At 28.5% G+C, this 20,486-nt stretch overlaps 7 protein-coding genes across 9 annotated transcripts; 3 read left to right on the top strand and 4 right to left on the bottom strand.

The window, feature by feature from the left end:
* The first annotated feature begins 495 nt into the window (after window positions 1–495).
* On the top strand, window positions 496–1,768 carry EloB (transcription elongation factor elongin B). The gene is made up of 3 exons (XM_069117255.1): window positions 496–653; window positions 750–843; window positions 1,018–1,768. The coding sequence occupies exons 1-3, from the start codon at window positions 651–653 to the stop codon at window positions 1,272–1,274; spliced, it is 354 nt and encodes a 117-aa protein (XP_068973356.1). The 5' UTR covers window positions 496–650; the 3' UTR covers window positions 1,275–1,768.
* Window positions 1,769–3,089: 1,321 nt separating this feature from the next.
* Window positions 3,090–4,509, bottom strand: LOC138181885 (esterase CG5412). Its single transcript, XM_069117254.1, has 5 exons — window positions 4,130–4,509; window positions 3,867–4,026; window positions 3,570–3,764; window positions 3,321–3,461; window positions 3,090–3,232 (listed from the first exon to the last, which is right to left on the bottom strand). The coding sequence occupies exons 1-5, from the start codon at window positions 4,154–4,156 to the stop codon at window positions 3,093–3,095; spliced, it is 663 nt and encodes a 220-aa protein (XP_068973355.1). The 5' UTR covers window positions 4,157–4,509; the 3' UTR covers window positions 3,090–3,092.
* Window positions 4,510–4,865: 356 nt separating this feature from the next.
* On the bottom strand, window positions 4,866–6,709 carry LOC138181880 (piggyBac transposable element-derived protein 4-like). The gene is made up of 2 exons (XM_069117247.1): window positions 5,436–6,709; window positions 4,866–5,134 (listed from the first exon to the last, which is right to left on the bottom strand). Exons 1-2 carry the CDS (start codon window positions 6,487–6,489, stop codon window positions 5,118–5,120), a joined length of 1,071 nt encoding a protein of 356 aa, XP_068973348.1. The 5' UTR covers window positions 6,490–6,709; the 3' UTR covers window positions 4,866–5,117.
* Window positions 6,710–6,886: 177 nt separating this feature from the next.
* mora (cysteine and histidine rich domain containing protein) lies at window positions 6,887–9,072 on the bottom strand. Of its 2 annotated transcripts, none has more exons than XM_069117249.1 (4): window positions 8,471–9,072; window positions 7,749–8,311; window positions 7,441–7,629; window positions 6,887–7,363 (listed from the first exon to the last, which is right to left on the bottom strand). In XM_069117249.1, exons 1-4 carry the CDS (start codon window positions 8,547–8,549, stop codon window positions 7,172–7,174), a joined length of 1,023 nt encoding a protein of 340 aa, XP_068973350.1. In that variant the 5' UTR covers window positions 8,550–9,072; the 3' UTR covers window positions 6,887–7,171. The 2 variants fall into 2 exon arrangements, with proteins under 2 accessions (XP_068973350.1, XP_068973349.1); XM_069117248.1 differs by having other exon boundaries at window positions 7,441–7,624; window positions 7,741–8,311.
* A 144-nt stretch (window positions 9,073–9,216) lies between these two features.
* Window positions 9,217–12,953, top strand: Tace (ADAM 17-like protease Tace). Its single transcript, XM_069117245.1, has 13 exons — window positions 9,217–9,460; window positions 9,587–9,826; window positions 9,912–10,033; window positions 10,117–10,267; window positions 10,338–10,540; window positions 10,618–10,812; window positions 10,885–11,023; window positions 11,100–11,254; window positions 11,360–11,440; window positions 11,515–11,723; window positions 11,816–12,054; window positions 12,127–12,242; window positions 12,327–12,953. The coding sequence occupies exons 1-13, from the start codon at window positions 9,403–9,405 to the stop codon at window positions 12,633–12,635; spliced, it is 2,217 nt and encodes a 738-aa protein (XP_068973346.1). The 5' UTR covers window positions 9,217–9,402; the 3' UTR covers window positions 12,636–12,953.
* A 111-nt stretch (window positions 12,954–13,064) lies between these two features.
* On the top strand, window positions 13,065–17,598 carry IleRS (Isoleucyl-tRNA synthetase). Its single transcript, XM_069117243.1, has one exon. It carries the CDS (start codon window positions 13,185–13,187, stop codon window positions 16,932–16,934), a length of 3,750 nt encoding a protein of 1,249 aa, XP_068973344.1. The 5' UTR covers window positions 13,065–13,184; the 3' UTR covers window positions 16,935–17,598.
* A 568-nt stretch (window positions 17,599–18,166) lies between these two features.
* LOC138181883 (transmembrane and ubiquitin-like domain-containing protein 1) lies at window positions 18,167–20,318 on the bottom strand. 2 transcript variants are annotated; one of them, XM_069117250.1, is made up of 4 exons: window positions 20,176–20,318; window positions 19,279–19,596; window positions 18,906–19,203; window positions 18,167–18,816 (listed from the first exon to the last, which is right to left on the bottom strand). In XM_069117250.1, exons 2-4 carry the CDS (start codon window positions 19,574–19,576, stop codon window positions 18,390–18,392), a joined length of 1,023 nt encoding a protein of 340 aa, XP_068973351.1. In that variant the 5' UTR covers window positions 19,577–19,596; window positions 20,176–20,318; the 3' UTR covers window positions 18,167–18,389. The 2 variants fall into 2 exon arrangements, with proteins under 2 accessions (XP_068973351.1, XP_068973352.1); XM_069117251.1 differs by lacking the exon at window positions 20,176–20,318 and adding an exon at window positions 19,880–20,023.
* Window positions 20,319–20,486: the final 168 nt, after the last annotated feature.

Consider the following 20,486-nt stretch of genomic DNA (forward strand, 5'->3'; position numbering starts at 1 on the left):
TACTTATTACAGTTATATATTTGCCCTAACCTTAATATTGATAAAATATGTGAATGTTATGAAATAAAATAAATTTCTTTTATGACAATTATGAAAATTAAATTAATGTTTATAAAGAGGTTATGATATTCTTTTAATATTATCTTAGTTGTAATATTGTACATAGTACCTGTTGACATAGTAAAATTATAATTGTGTATTTATAAATATGTCTTCGTGAATTATTGAATATATCTTTGAATTAAAGATAAATTTGACTTGTTCATTGCCTTAAATATATATATATAATAATTTAACTATATTACTATATATTCTTGTATTTTATTTATCAATTTGATATATCAATGCATGAGTAGATATTCAAAAATATTATCTCTGATTTAGAAATTCGTAATTATAGGATAAATATAAAACCGACTTATGATTGGTTAAAGAAACAAACAACGTACCAAACGGAGTTTGGATTTAGAAAGAAGAACCAATCAAATAACGTGTTTTATATGATCATGTTGTCCGTGAATGTCTACCTTATTTTAACTTTCTGCCTCTAACCTGAGGGACTGCAAGTAAACAATAATCAACAAAGCAGTATTGTAAAAAATCTATATATTAATTGTCCTTGTCAGTCTAAATATATAGTTAAATTCACAATGGTATATTTTTGTCAATATTCAATTATTTCTTATAGTGTTTCTATGATTTATCTCAAAGTAAGATAACCTCAAATATAATCGAGATTTTCTTCTTAGGATGTGTTTCTAATGATTCGACGAAAAAATATGACCATATTTACCGATGCCAAGGATAATACTACAGTTCTTGAACTTAAAAAAATTATAGAAGGTGAGGAATTCATAATTTACATATATTTAACTTCAGACAATCACATAATGACATTTCACAAGAGAAGGTTTAGTTACTCTTCTTTCTTCCCTTTATCCAAATTTTTATGAAATGTATGAACACCTGTCGATTTTGAATTAAAATAATTTAGGATCAAATAAAACTGCCTCATAGGTATATTGAAAATACCACCTGTGAATCAACAGCTGTTCAATAAGGACAATGTTCCAATGTCAGATAGTAAATTTTTATCTGATTATGGACTAACATCAGCAACTGCAAAACCACAATGTCCTGCATTAGTAGGATTAGCTGTACGTCAAGAAAATGGTCAATTTGAAGCATTAGAGATGACACCATTTTCATTACCACCTGATTTACCAGATGTTATGAAATCTCAAGAAGCCAATGGACAAGAACAGTCACCTTGAAACATTGTGAAACAATTGATGATAAAGTGTTGAATTCAATACAATTTTATAATTGTCAAATATTTCCAAAAAGGCTAACAGCTTAAGCGAACATGATGTGAATATTAGGTACATACAACTTTATACAAATATTAAAAGTGTCCTGAGGCTTTTTAACTTTATTAAGTGAGATTACTATTAATTTTTGAGACTATTGTTAACTTTTTCGTTTTTGTTGTTTTCTTGTGAGCGATAATCAAGTATCTTATACTTGATCATTTGACTGAAAAAGATAATAAAAAGTAAAATTTATAATCCAGTACTCCATTCAAGTTTATTACAATCTTTTATAGGTACGAAAATATTTCAACACTTTGTTATTATTGCCAAGATAGACCAAATACCTCAGCCACATGTAATTTATGATTGTAGATTGTATTTTATCTTACAGTGTTTTAGAATATTTCCAGTCAAATTCACTCTTATTTGAATACATATTCTAGCTTATAAACTTCCATGAATTTTTTTATTAAGCTTGAAATACAAATGCCTCAAATTTTGTAAAATATATATAGCAATATCACTTATTACTTAAAGTGCAAAATTAAAAAATATTGATTGTAAAAATTTTGAACATTAGGTTTCACAGTTACAGAATAGAAATTTGAAAATGTGATAAATTATAAATAGTGTACGTAATTTTAACAAATTGATTACATTTGATACATTACATCAAGTAAATAATCATTTTGGTATAAAATACAATATTTCTATCAATTATACTTTACTATACCACGATACCTTTTTAACTTTACTTACATATATTCGTTAATTTATTTATTTGAATAATTGCATGTATATTTATTATATAGAATTATAAACTTAGAAAATTATATGCAGTTTATATGTAATGTATGAATACATTCAATGTATTCATAATATGAATGTTATAACATTTAACATATAAAATGCTCCTAAATATATTGGAGTATCATTATTCAAAAATTACAATTTAATGCATTAAGTAGGTCTAAATTGCTTAAACTAAATTAACAATATTTTAAAAAAATTAAGATGTCACTATAGTGCAATAAGTTAATTTAATTACTGATTTGTATACATTCAAGCAGGATGTTATTAAACAATGTTTAATACTGTAGGCAGTTTTAAGAGAATTTGAATAACAAGATGTTAACATTTATAAATATACCCTACTACAATGGTAGACCATATAAATCTACATATCTTGGAATTAAAGATAATAAGTAATCAAGCATATAAACCAAGGCAGTTGATATCTACTTAAACATTTAACTTGCTATACATAAAACATATACATAACATAACATAAACATGGAATCATAAAGTTTGTATGAAAGTATGCATGAATAGTTAAGCCAAGCAATTAACACATTCTACTTTAATAAACTGAATAAGGCACTATTTAATACATTTTTAATACACATATAATTTAAGTTTCCAAATACTGAACGTTTAAAATTTGTAGTGCCTTTTATAAAACAATTAAACAATTTTTATCCATATAGGGATTAATGTAAAACGATAAACAACTATGTATTACTTCATAAAATCATCTTGATTTGTTATGTTCTTGCTCTCTTATTTCAGTTGTCATATACAAGTTTAAATATAAAATGTTAACAAATCTCATCTCTAGTGCATAAAATGTACAATGTACAATGTTTACTTATAATTAATTTGAATAAATTTACTAATATCGCTCAATGGTACTTATACTTTAGAATAAACTTTCATTATTGTATAAACTATACTCTTTTTTTTTTATATATTCACGTAATGTAGAATATGTAAACATTACTAATTATTTTTGTTTTTATTTAAGAACATTTCCATAATAAATTCTTTATAATATTCTTTTTTACTTGGTATATAATGACCACCTTCATGTGTTATATTTGTCTTATTTATAAACATTTCACTAACCTCCTCTGCCATTTCTATAAAAAAAGAGGATATGAAACAGTTGTTAATTTTATTAATCTACTGAAATCTATCTCTAAAAATCTACTGAAAAATATCTTTTACCTGTTGGTATAACTTGATCAGTCTTTCCATAAATATGTAAAGAAGGTATGCTTATTTTTCCATCATAATATATTCCATGAGGTACACATAATGATTTGAATCCAGATATAATAATTGCAAACTCAAACTTTATCTGCAACACTACAAAATAATTAATAATATTTAATTTATATTCCATTGAATTAATTATATTTAATTTAATCCCATTTTATAATTACTATATTTGTTTAAGTGTATATTTAGACTTACAATTCTTTTGTTGCATAAAACAGAGTAGAGTAGCAAATGCTGCACCTTGTGAAAAGCCTAAAATGCCATCAAAAGGACCAAATTTTTGAAATGCCTCTTCTATTACAACTATACTTTCTTCAAAACCTACAGCTAAATTGCTTGGAACAACTGCTTTAAATATGTGATCTTTCGTATTGAACCACCATCCATATGCTATAATATTGAAAATATTTATTTTCTAATTATAAGTACATTAATTATAAACACATCACTTTCAATATTTAATTTAATTCGTAAAATTCATAAAAACAATACCATCTTCTTCTGTATCGATATTAAAGTTACTTCTCATTGGAACTTTATGTGGGGCTCTTAAAAATATAAAATCAACCTCTTTTTTAAATCCTTTTCTTAAAGAGCCCAATTTTGTTTTAAAAATAACATCTGATTGAGCATATCCATGAATTGCAAGTATCTAAAATATATATAAATACATATATATAGATATATTATAAAGAATATTTTTATCTATATACATACATATATACATACTAATATTAATGATACTAATTTCTTACTCGCAACTTAGTTGTTGAATTATCCATAATGACATTAATAAATCATTTAATTAATATCAAATATGGGATATATATTTAATTATATATAGTTTTTATATATTTCTTATTAACTTAAAAAGGTTACAAAACACGACTTTTTAAATGTTAATCGAAATGGTTAGAAACAATTTTATTTCATTCATAATAAAATAATTATAAATTAAAATGCTTTCCAAATAAATTTATTTGGTTGACTATAGGTGACTATTGACTCTGGAAAATTATAGAAAAGAATATAATATATAACGAAGTTAGACAACATTCAAACGTTAAAAAACTAGATTAAGTTCAATTTGAACTATACAATCTAGTTAACTGACCGGTTACTGGCTTACTGACTGGTTCTGGTTTACTGACCACTAGCGGTTCAACAGCAAACGCACGTCCGACCGGCAGCTCAGGCGCAGATTCTCCCTGGCGCCGGCTCTGTTTCGGTTTAGACTGTCGGGCGGGAGTATCTGTGCTTTTCGTATGCTCAGATAAAATTGGCCGCTTTTTGTTACTATAGGATAATTAAATTGAATAAAATCTTTTGTTTTCATAATATTAATACTAAATTATATTTATTTTATCTATTACAACGGTTTTTAGTTCAAATGTGAAATAGTTTAATATTTTTTTAAAGTATGATATCGTTCGAAACAGTCGCCTTTATGCAGTGGAACATTGCAAAATTTACAAACAAAACATGTTCTGCTTCTTTTTTTTTGAACTGCACAAACTCTGCATTGTCTTTGGGGTTTTAGACTTCGACCGCTTGTTACTATATTTATAAGTTTATGTTTTCCATAATTCGACAGTCTTCCGGGATGATCTAATCTGGGTGCTCTCCTTGTGGGTTCTGAATTAGGTAGATTGTCATCTTGTTCCATACAATTAGTTTCACCATCTTCTATCCATGAAACTGCGACTTTATGCAAGAAATTCTTGTACGTAATATTTTTTCCGTTTAGGATTGTGTATACTCTAAATGAATTAAAAAGTGCACAGTTGATAAAAAACATTACAACCCGTTTAGTCCATTTTTTTGTTTTTCTAAAAATGGAATAATATGCTAGATATTGGTCCGCGCGATCTGCGCCCTTCATATATTTATTATAATCTATGATTGAATTAGGCTTTTGTATTGGGACGTCTGATCTTTTACTTTTGCTTCTGGATTCCGTTAATTGTGCAGAATGTATAGTTGAGATCATATTGACGTTTCTTCTGCCATTATTCCATACTTCTAACAAAATTTGATGATTCCTACGAAATTCGTACTGACCTCTTGAAAGTTGTATTGTTTTGAGTGATCGAGGAAGACCTCTATTTTTTCGAATGGTTCCGCACACTCGCACTTTATTTTTCAAGAGAATTCTAGCCATTTTTACACTGTTATAGTAGTTATCTTGATAAATCTGGTGCCATATGTTCTTATACGGTTCAATAACCGCAGTGTCTTCTAATTTTTTTCCATCAGCAGCATACACATCAAAATTACATACGTATCCTGTGACAGCTTCAGACAATACTCTCACAAGTATTCCGTATTTTGTAATTTTTGCAGGATTGTACGTTTTAATGGATAGCCTACCTCTCCACGGAATTATAGACTCATCCAAAGATAATTGTTGACAGGGTTTATACACATCGTTAAATTTTCGCCTAAAATAATCAATAACAGGCTGGATTTTAGCAAGCCTATGTGAATCGTGAGGAATGTTGTCATTGTTGCAAAAATGCCAGCTCTGCATTATTTGCACAAATCTGTTCCTGCTCATTACTTGTGAGAAAAATGGAGTTTCTATACTTGGATCAGTGGACCAATAGTCGTAAAGAACGTCCTTTTTTATTTGTCCCATTAGAACTATTAGCCCTAAAAACTTCTTCATTTCCGGTACCGTTATATCTGTCCATTTTTTCGCTTTTGATGGAATTTTATATTTTTCCATAACCTGATAATGATATCTGTTGGATTCCCTCACCAAATGTTCGAAAAAGTCATTTCCAAAAAATAAATTGACGTTGTCCGTCACACATTCTGGGGAACTTGGCATAATTTTTATGCCGGGGCTACCTTCGAAAGGTTCCAAAATTATTGCTTCGTCGTTCGTTGACCATATATCATCGTTATTTTCAACGTTATTTGCATTGTCTTCAACGTTATTTATTTCATCATCTTCTGAATCACTATATCTTGGTGGCAATACAGAACCTCGCTTCCGAATAATTGTATCACTGCCATCACTTTCGTCACCACTATTACTTCTTGAATAACTGTCAGGACAATCTGACAGATCATCTAAATAAAACTCTCCAATACCATTCTTTTCGTTCATCGCGAACGGTAAGTTTTTCGAATTGGTATAAAACTATGGAAGCTTACAAAGCAACGCAACTGACGCAACTGAGCAAGGTACCTTAGTACTAAATAATAAATTACTGCTCATATAATGAGAAAGATTGTTTATCGCCATGGCAACCGATTAACTATAGGTAGGCTATAGGTTGGTAAGCGTCGGCAATAAAAAGCCGATTAATAGGTTATCGGTCGGTAAGCGCCGGCGACAAAAAACCGATTAATCGGCTATCGGTCGGTAAAATGTTAAAAAATAAGAATATATAAGAAAATAATATCAATTTTATCAAAAATGTAATTTATGAACATTTAATTAATTTATGAAATTGTTTCAAATTTTATGTTAAGATTGCCTTAAACTATATTAAAACACGGAGTAAATTAAAAATGATTTATTGATATTAAAGAAATCGTAAATAATACATGAGAAGTCATAAAGGTGCCATATTTCTTTTAAATATGAATTTTAATAATAAACTTTTTAAATAGTCTTTTACTGAAAATAAAATAGATATTAAGTATTCATTCTCTTGAAAAATGATTCCATTCATGTTAAAGAAACAATATTCTGTTATATCTTTAAATAAAAGTATTATCTTTAAAAATAAGATAGGTACATAATTTACAATGATGTCCTTAATGAATTATTTAGATATGAATGTTTAAAGATCATTAAGATCTACAGCTTCAACTTGTGCACTAATATTTTCGTCATTTTGGCTATCTTCTTCAGTTTCTTCTTCAGTTGCTCTAGGAAAATCCAGCTTTGCCCATGACCCAGGTTCTGCTTTCTTTAATTTAATTTCTACTTTAGTAGGAAGCATATTGACACTGCTTTGTGTAATATCAACAATCTATAAGAATGAAATTTTACAAAAGTTAATATTTCGGAATTGTTTAAAAATATTATGTAAAGATTTTAAATACATACTCCTCTTAATTCTAAATCAAGATTATATCTAGAGTTTTCTTCTACGAAGAACAAATCTACAGTTAATCGTATAGGATTCAATTTAATAGATGATTGATCTGGTTGATATTTCTTAGCATAAACTGAAATTACAACAAATGTGCCTGTTTGATGCCAATCCATTCTGCATTTAGCCCTCTTACCAGTATTCTGAAAAATAATAAATTATTTTTTACATAGCAAAGTTATCAGAATATTTAGATATAGTACTAAAATCTATACCATTGAAAGACATAAATAAAATATTTTCAAAATAAGAAGAAACATACTTTAGAAATCCATGTGTGCTTTCCTTGTGCACACCCTGGTTGTTCTAAAAATGTAGAGAAGTCTGTGGTTTTCTTTTGACAACAAGACCAATATTTCATTCCTTCGTGGAAGATAGGAACACCAGGATGATAATTACATACTTCATCATCAGAGGCAGGGCCATTGTATGTAGCCTTACATGAATTATTCTTGCAACTTTGTCCAATTTGAACTTTACTTTCACATATGTTTTGTGATATATTAGAAGTTAATCCTTTAATTTGTTCTAATAAAGCAGGTGACACATCTGGCGTTAAATTGACTTGTGGAGTTTCAAAAGGAGGCCTTTCTAAAGCAGATCCATTGCTAAGAGGTTGAGCAATTACTTCGATTATTTCATTCCATTTTGATTTATCAACAACAGGCTTTTCTGGCTCTGCTGGTTTAATATTTGAATGATATGATCTTACACATCCCTTGATATTTAAAAATTCTGTAAAGTCTGTACATTTCTTATTACAACAAGACCAACCTTTATAGGCATCATGAAATACTGGATACCCAGAGTGGTAAATACAATCTCCTGAAAAGATGACAATAACAATAGTTGTAAAGCATTTTGCATGATAATATTTCTAACCTAACTATTAATAAGGAAAACAATTAACCTCTGAAACTATTATTTATTATATATATTTCCAAATTTTCTAATATAGCTTAATATACCTTTAGTATAACATACCTTCCTTATTATCGTTCGGATCAAATTTTTTGCCACAGCCACGATTATAACAAGGCAATAAATTTTCTTCCTGCGACATTTTTAACTTTATCTTATTTTAACTTAGTTACACACGTTGTATAGGATCACAAATACGAGTACGTCAAGCGTATAAGTTACACCGAGTACAAGTAACTAGTACACACTGTAAACCTTTCTGTTTTTATAATTTCGAAAAACTTCTAGCATGTTCTAGAGAATCCCAACTTGTTTTTAAATAAAGCATTTGTAGAAAAAATTAGAATCAATTGCAATCACACTATACAATACACATATTGCCATGAAAAATATAATAATAAGACAAATAGACTAACATTTATAACAATTATTATGCAGTTTTAACAAGTTAAAGAACAATTTTTGTCAAAAGATTACTTACATTGTTCAATATAAACCTCAATTTGTAGACAGTATTTCATCAATAAAAAATGTAATAAACATTCGAAATGTAATAAAATTGATTAATTAAATTTAAACATTGATTTTATTATCTTCTTCATGTGCATTGTATTACAGTCATTATTTATTTTTGTCAAATATGAAAGACATAATAAATTGACATTCAGCTTACTTACACTACTTTATTGATAAATTCTCTTCATATAAAAGAGTGATATCTGTCTTATATTTGAAACTTTACGTAGTTACAATTGATCACCACTGAGTGAATACATTTCGAAATCAAGCAACAATTCTATGTATTCTATGTTTTAAGAAAAACTGTTTGGAGTGTGTATCGAGATTTGAGAACGTAACATAAATAATGCGACTAATGCAATCTAATGTCTAACGATAAAAAAATGCCTTTACTATGAATCATAATCTTTAAAGTATTATTTTAAGTAACTATTATAATAAATAGAATTCAATAATATGTGACATTTTTAACAAATATGGAACTTCAAAATATATTTCTAATATATTACGTTTTATTTACTGTACAAAACACATGTAAGTTTTTTTATCATATATCAAAAATTATATATTTAATTTTATAATACATTAAATTATTATGTATTTTATTTCCAACTTATACAATTTGATATAATATCCAAATAGTGAAATACGCTTTTTCAGATGGTCTTCATAGAAATTTAAAGTATTATGAAACTCTTCATATATCCCAATTGCAACATAACATTGTAAAACGGGGTATTCAGCATAGTTACCATCCTTATAATAAAATAAACGAATTAGAGTTTTACTCCCATGGACGATACTTTCGATTAATTTTAACACCAAGAAGAGAAGTTATTCATTCCAAATTTAAAGCATATGAAGTAAATGGTAATGGAGAAGAAAAGACTATACATTTAGGTAAAATAGTATCAATATTTATAAATATATTTCTTAAGTTTCTAGAATAAGTTTCATAAATGATTAATAACTTATTTTATTTAAGATCATGAAAGCTTTTATCATGGACGAGTATTTGGTGAAATTGACTCTCATGCACAAATGCATATTGACAATGGTGTTCTTACAGGCAGTATTACAATTTCCGATGAAACATTTCACATTGAGGCATGTAGTTAATTCTTTAAGTGGTATATTTCAACATAGCTAATAGAATTTAAATTATAATTTATTTTTGTTATCTATTATAGCCATCTTGGAGACATCTTCCTCATTTAGGGAATGAAACAATGATTATTTATAAATCATCAGATGTTAAATTAAGTTGGGAACATTTTGAACATGGAGAAGGGCATACACATGGTGCTCCCAAAACTTGTGGATACGTAAAAGAGGAATTAGGTCAATTTACTGTCTTAAATGAGAATTATATTAGAGAGTATTATATATTTATACAAAATTTATATTGTAGACATTCCGGTAAATAATGAGGAAGAGAAAGAGGTAGAAGAAAAGTCTGATTCTAAATCACATGAACATTCCAGGGCAAAGAGACAGACAGAAACTTATGAATATACTCCAACAAAAACAAGATGTCCATTACTATTAGTTGCTGACTATCGTTTTTACCAAGAAATGGGTGCTAGCAGTACAAAAACTACAATTAATTACCTAGTAAATAGTTGCATTACTTAATACAAATATCAAATAATTTGTTTTAGATAATAATTTGTTTTTATATATGTTTTTAGATAAGTTTAATTGATAGAGTACATAAAATTTATAATGATACTTTATGGCAAGAAAGACAAGAACAAGATGGATTTAAAGGAATGGGCTTTGTCATTAAAAAGATTGTAGTTCATAGTGAACCAACTCGTGTAAGAGGTGGTGAGACACATTATAATATGGTTAGAGAAAAATGGGATGTTCGCACATTGCTTGAGGTATAGCAATTCTTTATTTAAAATGTCATAATTTTAATTAATAATTGATTGGTTTATATAAATTATACCTAGGTTTTTAGTCGAGAATATAGTCACAAAGATTTTTGTTTAGCTCATTTATTTACTGATCTTAAATTCGAAGGTGGTATATTAGGATTGGCATATGTTGGGTCACCTCGTAGAAACTCAGTAGGTGGAATTTGTACACCAGGTATATTAATGAATATTTTTTATCTATTTATAGACAAATCAATATAAACTTTAATGTTTCATTTTAAATGTTCCAGAATATTTCAAAAATGGTTACACATTATATCTCAATTCAGGTTTAAGTTCTAGTAGGAATCACTATGGACAAAGAGTTATCACAAGAGAAGCAGACTTAGTTACTGCACATGAATTTGGCCACAATTGGGGCTCTGAACATGATCCAGATATAACAGTAACTTTTTTAACTTACTTGTGATTTATCGAACAGTTTTAAAATAATTAGTCTAACAGAAATAGATTAATTCTCATACATTAAACAAATGATATTTTTAAATAGGAATGCAGTCCAAGTGCTAGTCAAGGAGGTTCATACTTAATGTATACGTATAGTGTTAGTGGATATGATGTGAACAACAAGGTACATCTAATTAATATAAAACAAGATTAATATGATGCTAAAAAAATATTTATCATTAATTATTTACGGGTTAGCGTTTTTCACCATGTAGTTTAAGATCTATTAGAAAAGTATTACAAGCAAAGTCAGGTCGCTGTTTTTCCGAGCCAGAAGAATCATTCTGTGGTAATTTACGGGTTGAAGGAGATGAAGAATGTGATGCAGGATTGCTTGGTACAGAAGACAATGATGCTTGTTGTGATAAAAATTGTAAACTTCGTAGAAGTCAAGGAGCAGTTTGCAGGTAATTATCCATTGTTATACAAATTTCTCTCTAATCTATTTTTTGTAGATTAAATATCTTTTCTAAATATTTAATATTATATATCTTTCCAGTGATAAAAATTCACCTTGTTGTCAAAGCTGTGCATTCATGCCATTAGGTGTAAAATGTCGCGATGCACAATATGCTACATGCGAACAAGAATCACGCTGTACAGGAGCATCTAGTGAATGTCCTAGATCTCCACCAATGAAGGATGGTACAGGTTGCCTTGAAAGAGGTCAATGCAGACTTGGAAAATGTGTACCATATTGTGAGACACAGGGTTTGCAGAGTTGCATGTGTGATACAAGTATGGTTTTTATATACTGCTACAAATAATAATCAAAGATGTTATATCTCTATATCACATATTTATTTGTAGTTGGAGATGCATGTAAAAGATGCTGTCGAATGAGTTTAAATGAAACATGTTTCCCCATAGATCCACAAGATATTTTACCTGATGGAACACCATGTATTCAAGGCTTCTGTAATAAGGTAGGATTGAAAAAATTTTAGTAATTTAAAAGGATCTTACTACACTTTGTACACGTAATTATAGAACCTATAAAATATTTCTAGGGTATTTGTGAAAAAACAATTCAAGATGTGGTAGAGCGATTTTGGGATATTATTGAGGACATAAACATTAACAAAGTTATGCGATTTTTAAAAGACAATATAGTAGGTGCTGTTATAATTATTACTGCCATTGTATGGATTCCCACTAGCTGCGTTATTAGTTACATCGACCACAGACGAATTAAAGAAAGTGAAAAAAAGTGGCGTTGGAAGCACACAGATGAACTTATTCATCCAGATGAGCAAAGACAAATTATCCGTATTGGTGGACAACGGCAGAAGATACCCCAAGTTACGCAACAATCGTAAATGTCTTAGCTACGATTATTTCATCACGAACGCGAAAGTGTCGTGGTTTATAAAATTCTAGTCATAAATATCTTCAATTTTTATATTACAGATGGTTTTCATTCATTATGTAAATAAAGAATGTTTTTAACGTAACTGATATCAAAAATAAATTTAATAATATTAATAATTAAGCGAAAATTTTATCTACTTAACAGTAATATATGTATACTTGTATAATTTTTTATTTATATATGTATATGTAAAATTTCCATTAAATTTTATTTATATATTGTAAAAGATACCAAAATAAATACCAAAATTTTTAGCCAAATTGAATTTCGGAAACATAAAAGAGTATAATTTTTATTCGGATAGTCAATTTGAATGTCATGTTCATCTTTTCAAAAGCACGTGCTACAAATCGTAGCGCTAACCTCTAAAATTTTGTTACGTGTAATTTTGGTAACGTATTTCCTCTGATACATGATACCCTGAACCTCATAATTGCATCAACGTACCAGCCGGTACCAAATAATTTGTGAAGTAGTTGTTGAAATTTTCAGAAAAATGATAGAAAAACTTCCGGAGACGATTAATTTTCCAAAAGAAGAGGAGATCATTTTAGAATTGTGGAAAAAGTGTGATACTTTTCAAAACTCTTTGAGGTTGTCGAAAGGAAGACCAAAATATTCGTTTTACGATGGTCCACCGTTTGCCACGGGATTACCTCATTATGGGCACATACTTGCAGGAACAATAAAAGATATTGTAACAAGGTATGCTTATCAATCTGGTTATCACGTGGAAAGAAGATTTGGCTGGGATACTCATGGTTTACCTGTCGAATTTGAAATAGATAAAACATTAAATATAAAAGGTCCTGATGATGTTGCTAAAATGGGTATAGCGAACTATAATAAAGAATGTCGAAGCATTGTAATGAAATATGCAACAGAGTGGGAAACGATTGTAGGTAGAATTGGCAGATGGATAGATTTCAAAAATGATTATAAAACATTATATCCTTGGTATATGGAATCCATTTGGTGGATTTTTAAAGAATTATACAATAAAGATCTTGTATACCAAGGTGTTAAAGTAATGCCTTTTTCTACGGGTTGTAACACTCCTTTATCTAATTTTGAGTCAGGGCAAAATTATAAAGATGTTGTTGATCCTTCTATAGTTGTGTCATTTGCTATAGTGGATGAACCAGGTGTTTCTCTTCTTGCCTGGACTACTACTCCTTGGACTCTACCCAGCAACCTAGCACTTTGCTGTAATCCTACTTTTGAATATGTAGAAGTTAAAGATCATTCATCTGGTAATGTTTATATTATATTAGAGTCAAGTTTAGAACTTGTTTATAAATCTAAAGATTCTTATACTATACAAGGTAAAAGGAAAGGATGTGATTTGAAAGGAAAGGTATATAATCCTCCTTTCCCATATTTTCAAAATCTAAGAGAGAAAGGTGCTTTTGTAGTATTAAATGATACATATGTCACAGCAGAGACTGGAACAGGTATTGTTCATCAAGCACCCTATTTTGGAGAAGATGATTACCGGTGTTGTTTGGAAGCTGGTGTCATAACAAAAGATCAGGAAATTGTATGCCCAATTGATAGTTGTGGATGTTTTGTAGAACCAGTACATGATTTTGTTGGAAAATATGTAAAAGATGCTGACAAGGATATCATTAAATATCTCCAGATAAATAAAAAATTAATTCATAGTAGTACTACTAAACACAGTTATCCATATTGCTGGAGATCTGATACACCACTAATATATAAAGCTGTACCCTCATGGTTTATTAGGGTAGAAGCCATAAAAGATAGACTTATTACAGCAAATAGTAATACTTATTGGGTACCAGATTATGTCAAAGATAAACGATTTGGTAATTGGTTAAGAGATGCTCGTGATTGGGCTATTAGTAGAAACCGATATTGGGGTAACCCAATTCCTTTATGGATTTCAGAAGATGGGCAAGAAATTGTATGTGTAGGAAGTATAGCAGAATTGGAAGAATTGACTAATACAAAAGTAACAGATATTCATAGAGAAAGTATAGATCATTTAACTATACCATCAAATCGACCAGGATGTCCACCTTTACGACGAGTACCTGAAGTATTTGACTGTTGGTTTGAATCTGGATCAATGCCATATGCACAAATGCATTATCCTTTTGAAAATCGAAAAGAATTTGAAGAGAATTTTCCAGCTGATTTTATTGGAGAAGGTATTGATCAAACTCGTGGATGGTTTTACACTTTATTAGTTATATCAACAGCTCTTTTTGGGAAAGCTCCATTTAAAAATCTAGTAGCAAATGGTTTGATACTTGCATCTGATGGACAAAAAATGTCTAAACGTAAAAAAAATTATCCAGATCCTGTGGGAATTGTTAATAAGTATGGAGGAGATGCTCTTCGTTTATACTTAATTAATTCTCCTGTTGTAAGAGCAGAAAATTTGCGTTTCAAGGAAGAAGGAGTTAGGGATATTATAAAAGATGTGTTCTTGCCTTGGTATAATGCATTTAGATTCTTAATGCAAAATATTGAAAGATTTGAAAGAGAAGAAAAAATTAATTTTACATATGATGAATCTAAAAAAATATGTTCAAATAATATAATGGATAGATGGATTTTATCTTTTACACAGACATTATTACAATTTTTTAAACAAGAAATGCATGCTTATAAGTTATATACTGTAGTACCTCACTTGATAAAATATATAGATAATCTTACCAACTGGTATGTAAGAATGAATAGGAAACGTATAAAGGGAGATGGTGGTTCAGCTGATTGCCAACAAGCTTTGACAACTTTGTTTTCTGTTCTTTATATAATGGTTCGCGTAAATGCGCCATTTACACCATTTTTAACAGAATTCATGTTCCAACGATTAGTTAAATTACTTTCAGTATCTAAAACTAACATGGATAGTGTTCATTATCAAATGATACCAGAATCTAATTTACAATTAATAGATGAAAAGATTGAAAAGGCTATATCTTATATGCAAACTATAATTGAACTAGGACGTGTTATCAGGGATAGGAAAACAATTCCTGTTAAATATCCATTACCAGGAATTGTAGTAATTCATCAAGATGCTGAAGTATTAAAAGAAATAGAATCTCTGAAATCATATATTCTAGAAGAACTTAATGTAAAAGAATTAACTGTTACTACAGATAAGGAGAAGTATGGTGTTAAATTGAGAGCAGAACCAGATCATAAAATACTTGGAGCCCGCCTTAAAGGAGAATTTAAATCTGTTACTCAAGCTATTAAAGAGCTTTCTGATGAAGAATTACAAGTGTTTGTTGCGAAGAAAGAAATTACTGTCCAAGGTCATAAATTGGAAGAACAAGATTTACGACTGATGTTTAGTTTCACGGGACCAGCAGCTGAACAATTGTGTAAACAATATGAGGCTCATAGCGAAGGAAATATTTTAATATTGCTAGATGTTACTCCTGATGAAAGCATGCACAATGAAGGAGTGGCAAGAGAAGTAATCAATAGGATTCAAAAACTGAGAAAGAAAGCTCAATTAGTTCCATCAGATGAAGCCATTGCATATTATGAAATACAAGATCAAGATAGTAATTTGGCAAAAGTAATTATCAGTCACAAAGATTTTATCGAAAATGCAACTAAAACTCCACAAGAGAATATATCAAAAATGCCAAATGATGCGAATGTAATTATAGAAGAAATGCAAAAGATTAAAGGCATTGACATGAAACTTGTCTTAGTAAAAACTAAAATAGATGAAATTGAAAATAACAAAATAAATGTGGAACCTTTTTTAAAATATGTAAACACTGAACTTATAGGTATAAAGCCAAGATTTGGAGCAACTAGCTGTGTAGGAACTGTATTGTTAGAAACTTCTAATTCATTAGTTCCTATTTCTTACAAACAATTAAGACATGAAATTGAGTTAATATTCGGTATTTATGATTGCGCTTATAATTTATACGTCGACAATAAACCAGTATCAGAGGAAACAAATATTTTATCATTACATAAACAAATAATAAAAGTAATGAAAATAGGTTTTGCTGAAACTGAAACATCTACAGTATTAAAACAACCAGTTTGTAATTTTATTAATATCAATAGCACATTAGGGAAAGGTACTATTCTCCTGGAAAATCCAAAAGGAAATTTTTGTTTGAATAATACAATGTTAAAAGAACAATTAAATATCTTCTTTAATAAACTAAGTGTTTCTGAACCTATACCTAAAGTGCTAAACGATTTATGTGGGAAGACGCTACAATTAAGTTAACTTCTATTTAAAAGCGATTTTTCATTAATTATTTATCTTTTATTTACGTACCTCATTTTGAAAATGTTTTTCAAGGTTTAATAATTCCATTTAAATTTAAATTAAGGCTGGTACTAAATACATTATAAATCATACATTGCATATTTAAATATTAATTCTGGATTGGTGGTAACTTTATTCATGTATTATATTTATTTATTTTATATAAGACTTTATAACTTCTTCAGTTTTTGTAAAGAACAGTATGTAATTGCAACAATTTTATAATTAAGAAATAAACGATTATTATATTATAAACCATACAATATACAAATATACCTTTTTCTATGTAATTCATTTTTTAATATTATTAGATTCAAATGAAAAATAAATTTATATTTACATAAAATCAATCAATAAACAATAAAATATACTCATGTGAGAAAACATGAAATAAATAACTATTTATTTCGCATTTAATAAAAATCGTGATAGTACCACATAATTTAATTTTTCTATAAACTACTATAGTACAGTGTATTGCAAAAGTAACGATAAATCACTGTCTTCAATGACATCATTTGTCCGAAAAAGTAACGAATTTTCTTTTCTGGAAGTAATATGAAGTGTATCTTCTAATAAGTTTCAATTATGATTGCTTATTACGTTATGAGTTATGTATGTACACACTATTAGTGACTTTAATTTTTTTTAACAATTCACGTAATGGTACTTAAAAAATGTTATCATTACAGGTAATTTTCATTCTAATGTTAGAAGTTTTGGAAGATTATAAAAGTATAATGATTTTGTTCTAATAACTGTAATTTATAATAGTTACAAAGCATATTCAAGTTTAAGTCACATATATGTAATGTAAATTTTAAATTCAATAAAAAATATAACGAATGTATAAGTATATAATAAATTTTGCGTTCAAAATGATATAGTGCCATTGCAATTATTGTTTATAATATTTATTATGACTAATTCAACAGTTCAATAACATTTATCGAAAATTAATTTCATAAATGTCTATTTAAATGAACAGTTAGTAAAATAATAGTTAGTAAAATACTAATCGTCCAAATTTATTTAATGTTATATATATTTCCATTTATAATTGTGATATTTTATATAAACCCAAAGAAATTTTCTTATTAAATTAAATATATAAATAAAAACATTGAGCTTAATGCACATAAATTGATTTCAAATTTGAAATGCAACCATACTATCTAAGTATACTTCACCTCTTATTCATGTGAATTCTTTTATACATTGTTAAAAATCACAATAACTCTTCATGTTCTTCTTGATGTCAGGAACCAATGTGTTCAAATGATGTTACACTAAAAAACACATATTGACGTTTACAAAATCATGTTCCGAAGTAATATCTTGATCAGTTTCTTTCTTATAAGTTATAAGTTCACGCAATATTTCTCTTGTCTTGATTGAGAAAGACATTACTAACTAATGACATAATATTAAAGCTACTGACATTGCGAAAATTGCAGTGAGGGCGTACAATGCGAGCGTAGTACTCGCAGTAAAAAATTGAGCATAATGGTATCGGGAATACCAAGCAAAACCTAACATGACAGTCAAAATGATCACTAATGGTCTACTCAAATCCCATTCGTTATGTACTGAACTAATTCCTGTACCAACAGGAATCTCAGGAAATGATTGAGGATTAAAATATATTGACGACGAATTATCTAATGTTGATGCTTGAGATGGTACAGGATTTGGTCGTGGTTGATGAACCAAACAATGAACTACACAATTGTTATACAAGCCACATTTTTCCAATGTTTGACTATCAGGTTGCAATACTCGACCATTAAAAACTAGACGCACTAATTTTTGTGCATCAAGCTCCGTTTGAAAATGTCTCCTGAAAAATGTAAAAATTCATTATATATATTTCACTTATAAATATTTTTTAACATGAAAAATCTATTTAAAAAAAGAAATAATAGAAACCTCTTAAAATCCCCAAGCAATTCTTTCAGGCTACCAGTAACCATTTTTTGATCATCGTTTATAAACTTTAGTTTTATGCTAATTTCATTAGTGTCTGAAAGATTTTCACATTCATGTTCTATGGGTTCATTACACGTTGATGTTGATATACTTGTCTCTTTAGGAGGGTTTATTTTGGTTTGTTTTTTCAACTTTGTTGCACTATCATTAAATGAATCCATAGCTTCAATAAGTACTTCCTCTGTAGCTGTTGCTTCAGACATTCTATGTGTGTCAGGAGAAATTTCTCCATTTGTGTCTATTGTGACAGACAATAAATAGTTCTAATGTTTCTATTATGTTTTTAGAAGTATTTTTAAATATGACATATCACCTGCAATAGATGGTTCAGGACAACTTTGTGAAGTGCTATTATTATCATCTGTAATTGGTTCTATAGTTTCTTCTTCGGTTACCTCCAAATTTGGAGGTCGTGTAAATGAGCTTGCATTTTGATGAGTAGCTCTAAGTTCAGCAAGACGTGTGCGTGTTCGATGTATTACAAGTACTGTGCGTATTAATGGTTGATCTGTAATACTTGTGGAATACCAGGCAAGCCATCCTACTAAGAGCACAACCACAACAATGCAAAAATCTGTTACTTCATCTCCTACGCCTTCGATCAGAGTCATTTCTATGATCTAAAATTAACCTGTATAAATAAATATAAATATATAATAACAAAAATATTAATACCATTACAGAAAGTGAAAAGATTAAATAGTCATGAATGATTTATAGTGATTCATAATTCATCAAATATGTTTATATTTGTTATATATATTATGTTTGTTACATGTCAATTACAATTATAAAATATTACACATCAAAAATACTTAAAATTATATTATTCAACTTTCATACCACATAACAATAATGCTACTTCCTTAAAAATCTTCTCATGCATATATTGATAATGAATAAAAAAAAATAACCCTGATTTATCAGTTCAATGTCTTTAAGGTGAAATCGATATTATTTTTTCTACATAAGTTAATATATGGGAATAAAATTCCACAATAAAACGAGTAACACCTTGAACAATTATAATAAATTTGCATTACTTTTTCAATATTTTCTAGAGTAGTAAGCGAATGTTATTATACATTTTAAGGAAGTTTGAACATAGATAGTAATTTAGTAATTTCATACGGTTTACTTTATATCGTAAAGTAAAATTTCCGTTACCCCATATAATTCTTTGCCGCCTTTGCAAATCACTTATTCTTACCTCAATTTATACAAATTAGACAAAACAGAACAAAATTAAAGCTTCACCAAAACCACTTATAAAAATCTCATCTACAAACATCTGGAGATGACGTAGATAATTTATGACAACCAGCGACATATAAGAAGGCGCGAATTCTTTTAATTATTTCAAAATGATATATAATTTATAAGGGTATAATTCGGAATTACTTTTTATATTCGTATAGAAATCAAAGTGATATAATAATATGTAACAAGTTACATCATATTAGTACTATATGAACCTTATACATGTAGATACATGTATTTATAAACTTGTTTGAAAAATTA

The sequence above is a fragment of the Bombus flavifrons genome, chromosome 7, assembly GCF_040668555.2.
Source record: "Bombus flavifrons isolate JBK064 chromosome 7, iyBomFlav1_principal, whole genome shotgun sequence".
NCBI lineage: Eukaryota > Metazoa > Arthropoda > Insecta > Hymenoptera > Apidae > Bombus > Bombus flavifrons.

What these genes read in the sequence shown, in the direction of transcription:
- LOC138181883 (XM_069117250.1), bottom strand. Translation starts at nt 19,576, where the DNA reads ATGACTCTGATCGAAGGCGTAGGAGATGAAGTAACAGATTTTTGCATT. An exon ending in TCCTGAACCATCTATTGCAG is followed by an intron (nt 19,204 to 19,278) that starts GTGATATGTCAT and finishes CTGTCACAATAG; the next exon opens with ACACAAATGGAGAAATTTCT. An exon ending in TTGCTTGGGGATTTTAAGAG is followed by an intron (nt 18,817 to 18,905) that starts GTTTCTATTATT and finishes TACATTTTTCAG; the next exon opens with GAGACATTTTCAAACGGAGC.
- IleRS (XM_069117243.1), top strand. Translation starts at nt 13,185, where the DNA reads ATGATAGAAAAACTTCCGGAGACGATTAATTTTCCAAAAGAAGAGGAG.
- LOC138181880 (XM_069117247.1), bottom strand. Translation starts at nt 6,489, where the DNA reads ATGAACGAAAAGAATGGTATTGGAGAGTTTTATTTAGATGATCTGTCA.
- mora (XM_069117248.1), bottom strand. Translation starts at nt 8,549, where the DNA reads ATGTCGCAGGAAGAAAATTTATTGCCTTGTTATAATCGTGGCTGTGGC. An exon ending in TCCGAACGATAATAAGGAAG is followed by an intron (nt 8,312 to 8,470) that starts GTATGTTATACT and finishes TCATCTTTTCAG; the next exon opens with GAGATTGTATTTACCACTCT. An exon ending in TTGATTTAGAATTAAGAGGA is followed by an intron (nt 7,364 to 7,440) that starts GTATGTATTTAA and finishes TCATTCTTATAG; the next exon opens with ATTGTTGATATTACACAAAG.
- Tace (XM_069117245.1), top strand. Translation starts at nt 9,403, where the DNA reads ATGGAACTTCAAAATATATTTCTAATATATTACGTTTTATTTACTGTA. An exon ending in ATACGTAAAAGAGGAATTAG is followed by an intron (nt 10,268 to 10,337) that starts GTCAATTTACTG and finishes TTTATATTGTAG; the next exon opens with ACATTCCGGTAAATAATGAG. An exon ending in AGGTGGAATTTGTACACCAG is followed by an intron (nt 11,024 to 11,099) that starts GTATATTAATGA and finishes TAAATGTTCCAG; the next exon opens with AATATTTCAAAAATGGTTAC.
- LOC138181885 (XM_069117254.1), bottom strand. Translation starts at nt 4,156, where the DNA reads ATGGATAATTCAACAACTAAGTTGCGA. An exon ending in ATTCAACAACTAAGTTGCGA is followed by an intron (nt 4,027 to 4,129) that starts GTAAGAAATTAG and finishes TATATATTTTAG; the next exon opens with ATACTTGCAATTCATGGATA. An exon ending in TTTTATGCAACAAAAGAATT is followed by an intron (nt 3,462 to 3,569) that starts GTAAGTCTAAAT and finishes ATTATTTTGTAG; the next exon opens with TGTTGCAGATAAAGTTTGAG.
- EloB (XM_069117255.1), top strand. An exon ending in ACTTAAAAAAATTATAGAAG is followed by an intron (nt 844 to 1,017) that starts GTGAGGAATTCA and finishes ACTGCCTCATAG; the next exon opens with GTATATTGAAAATACCACCT.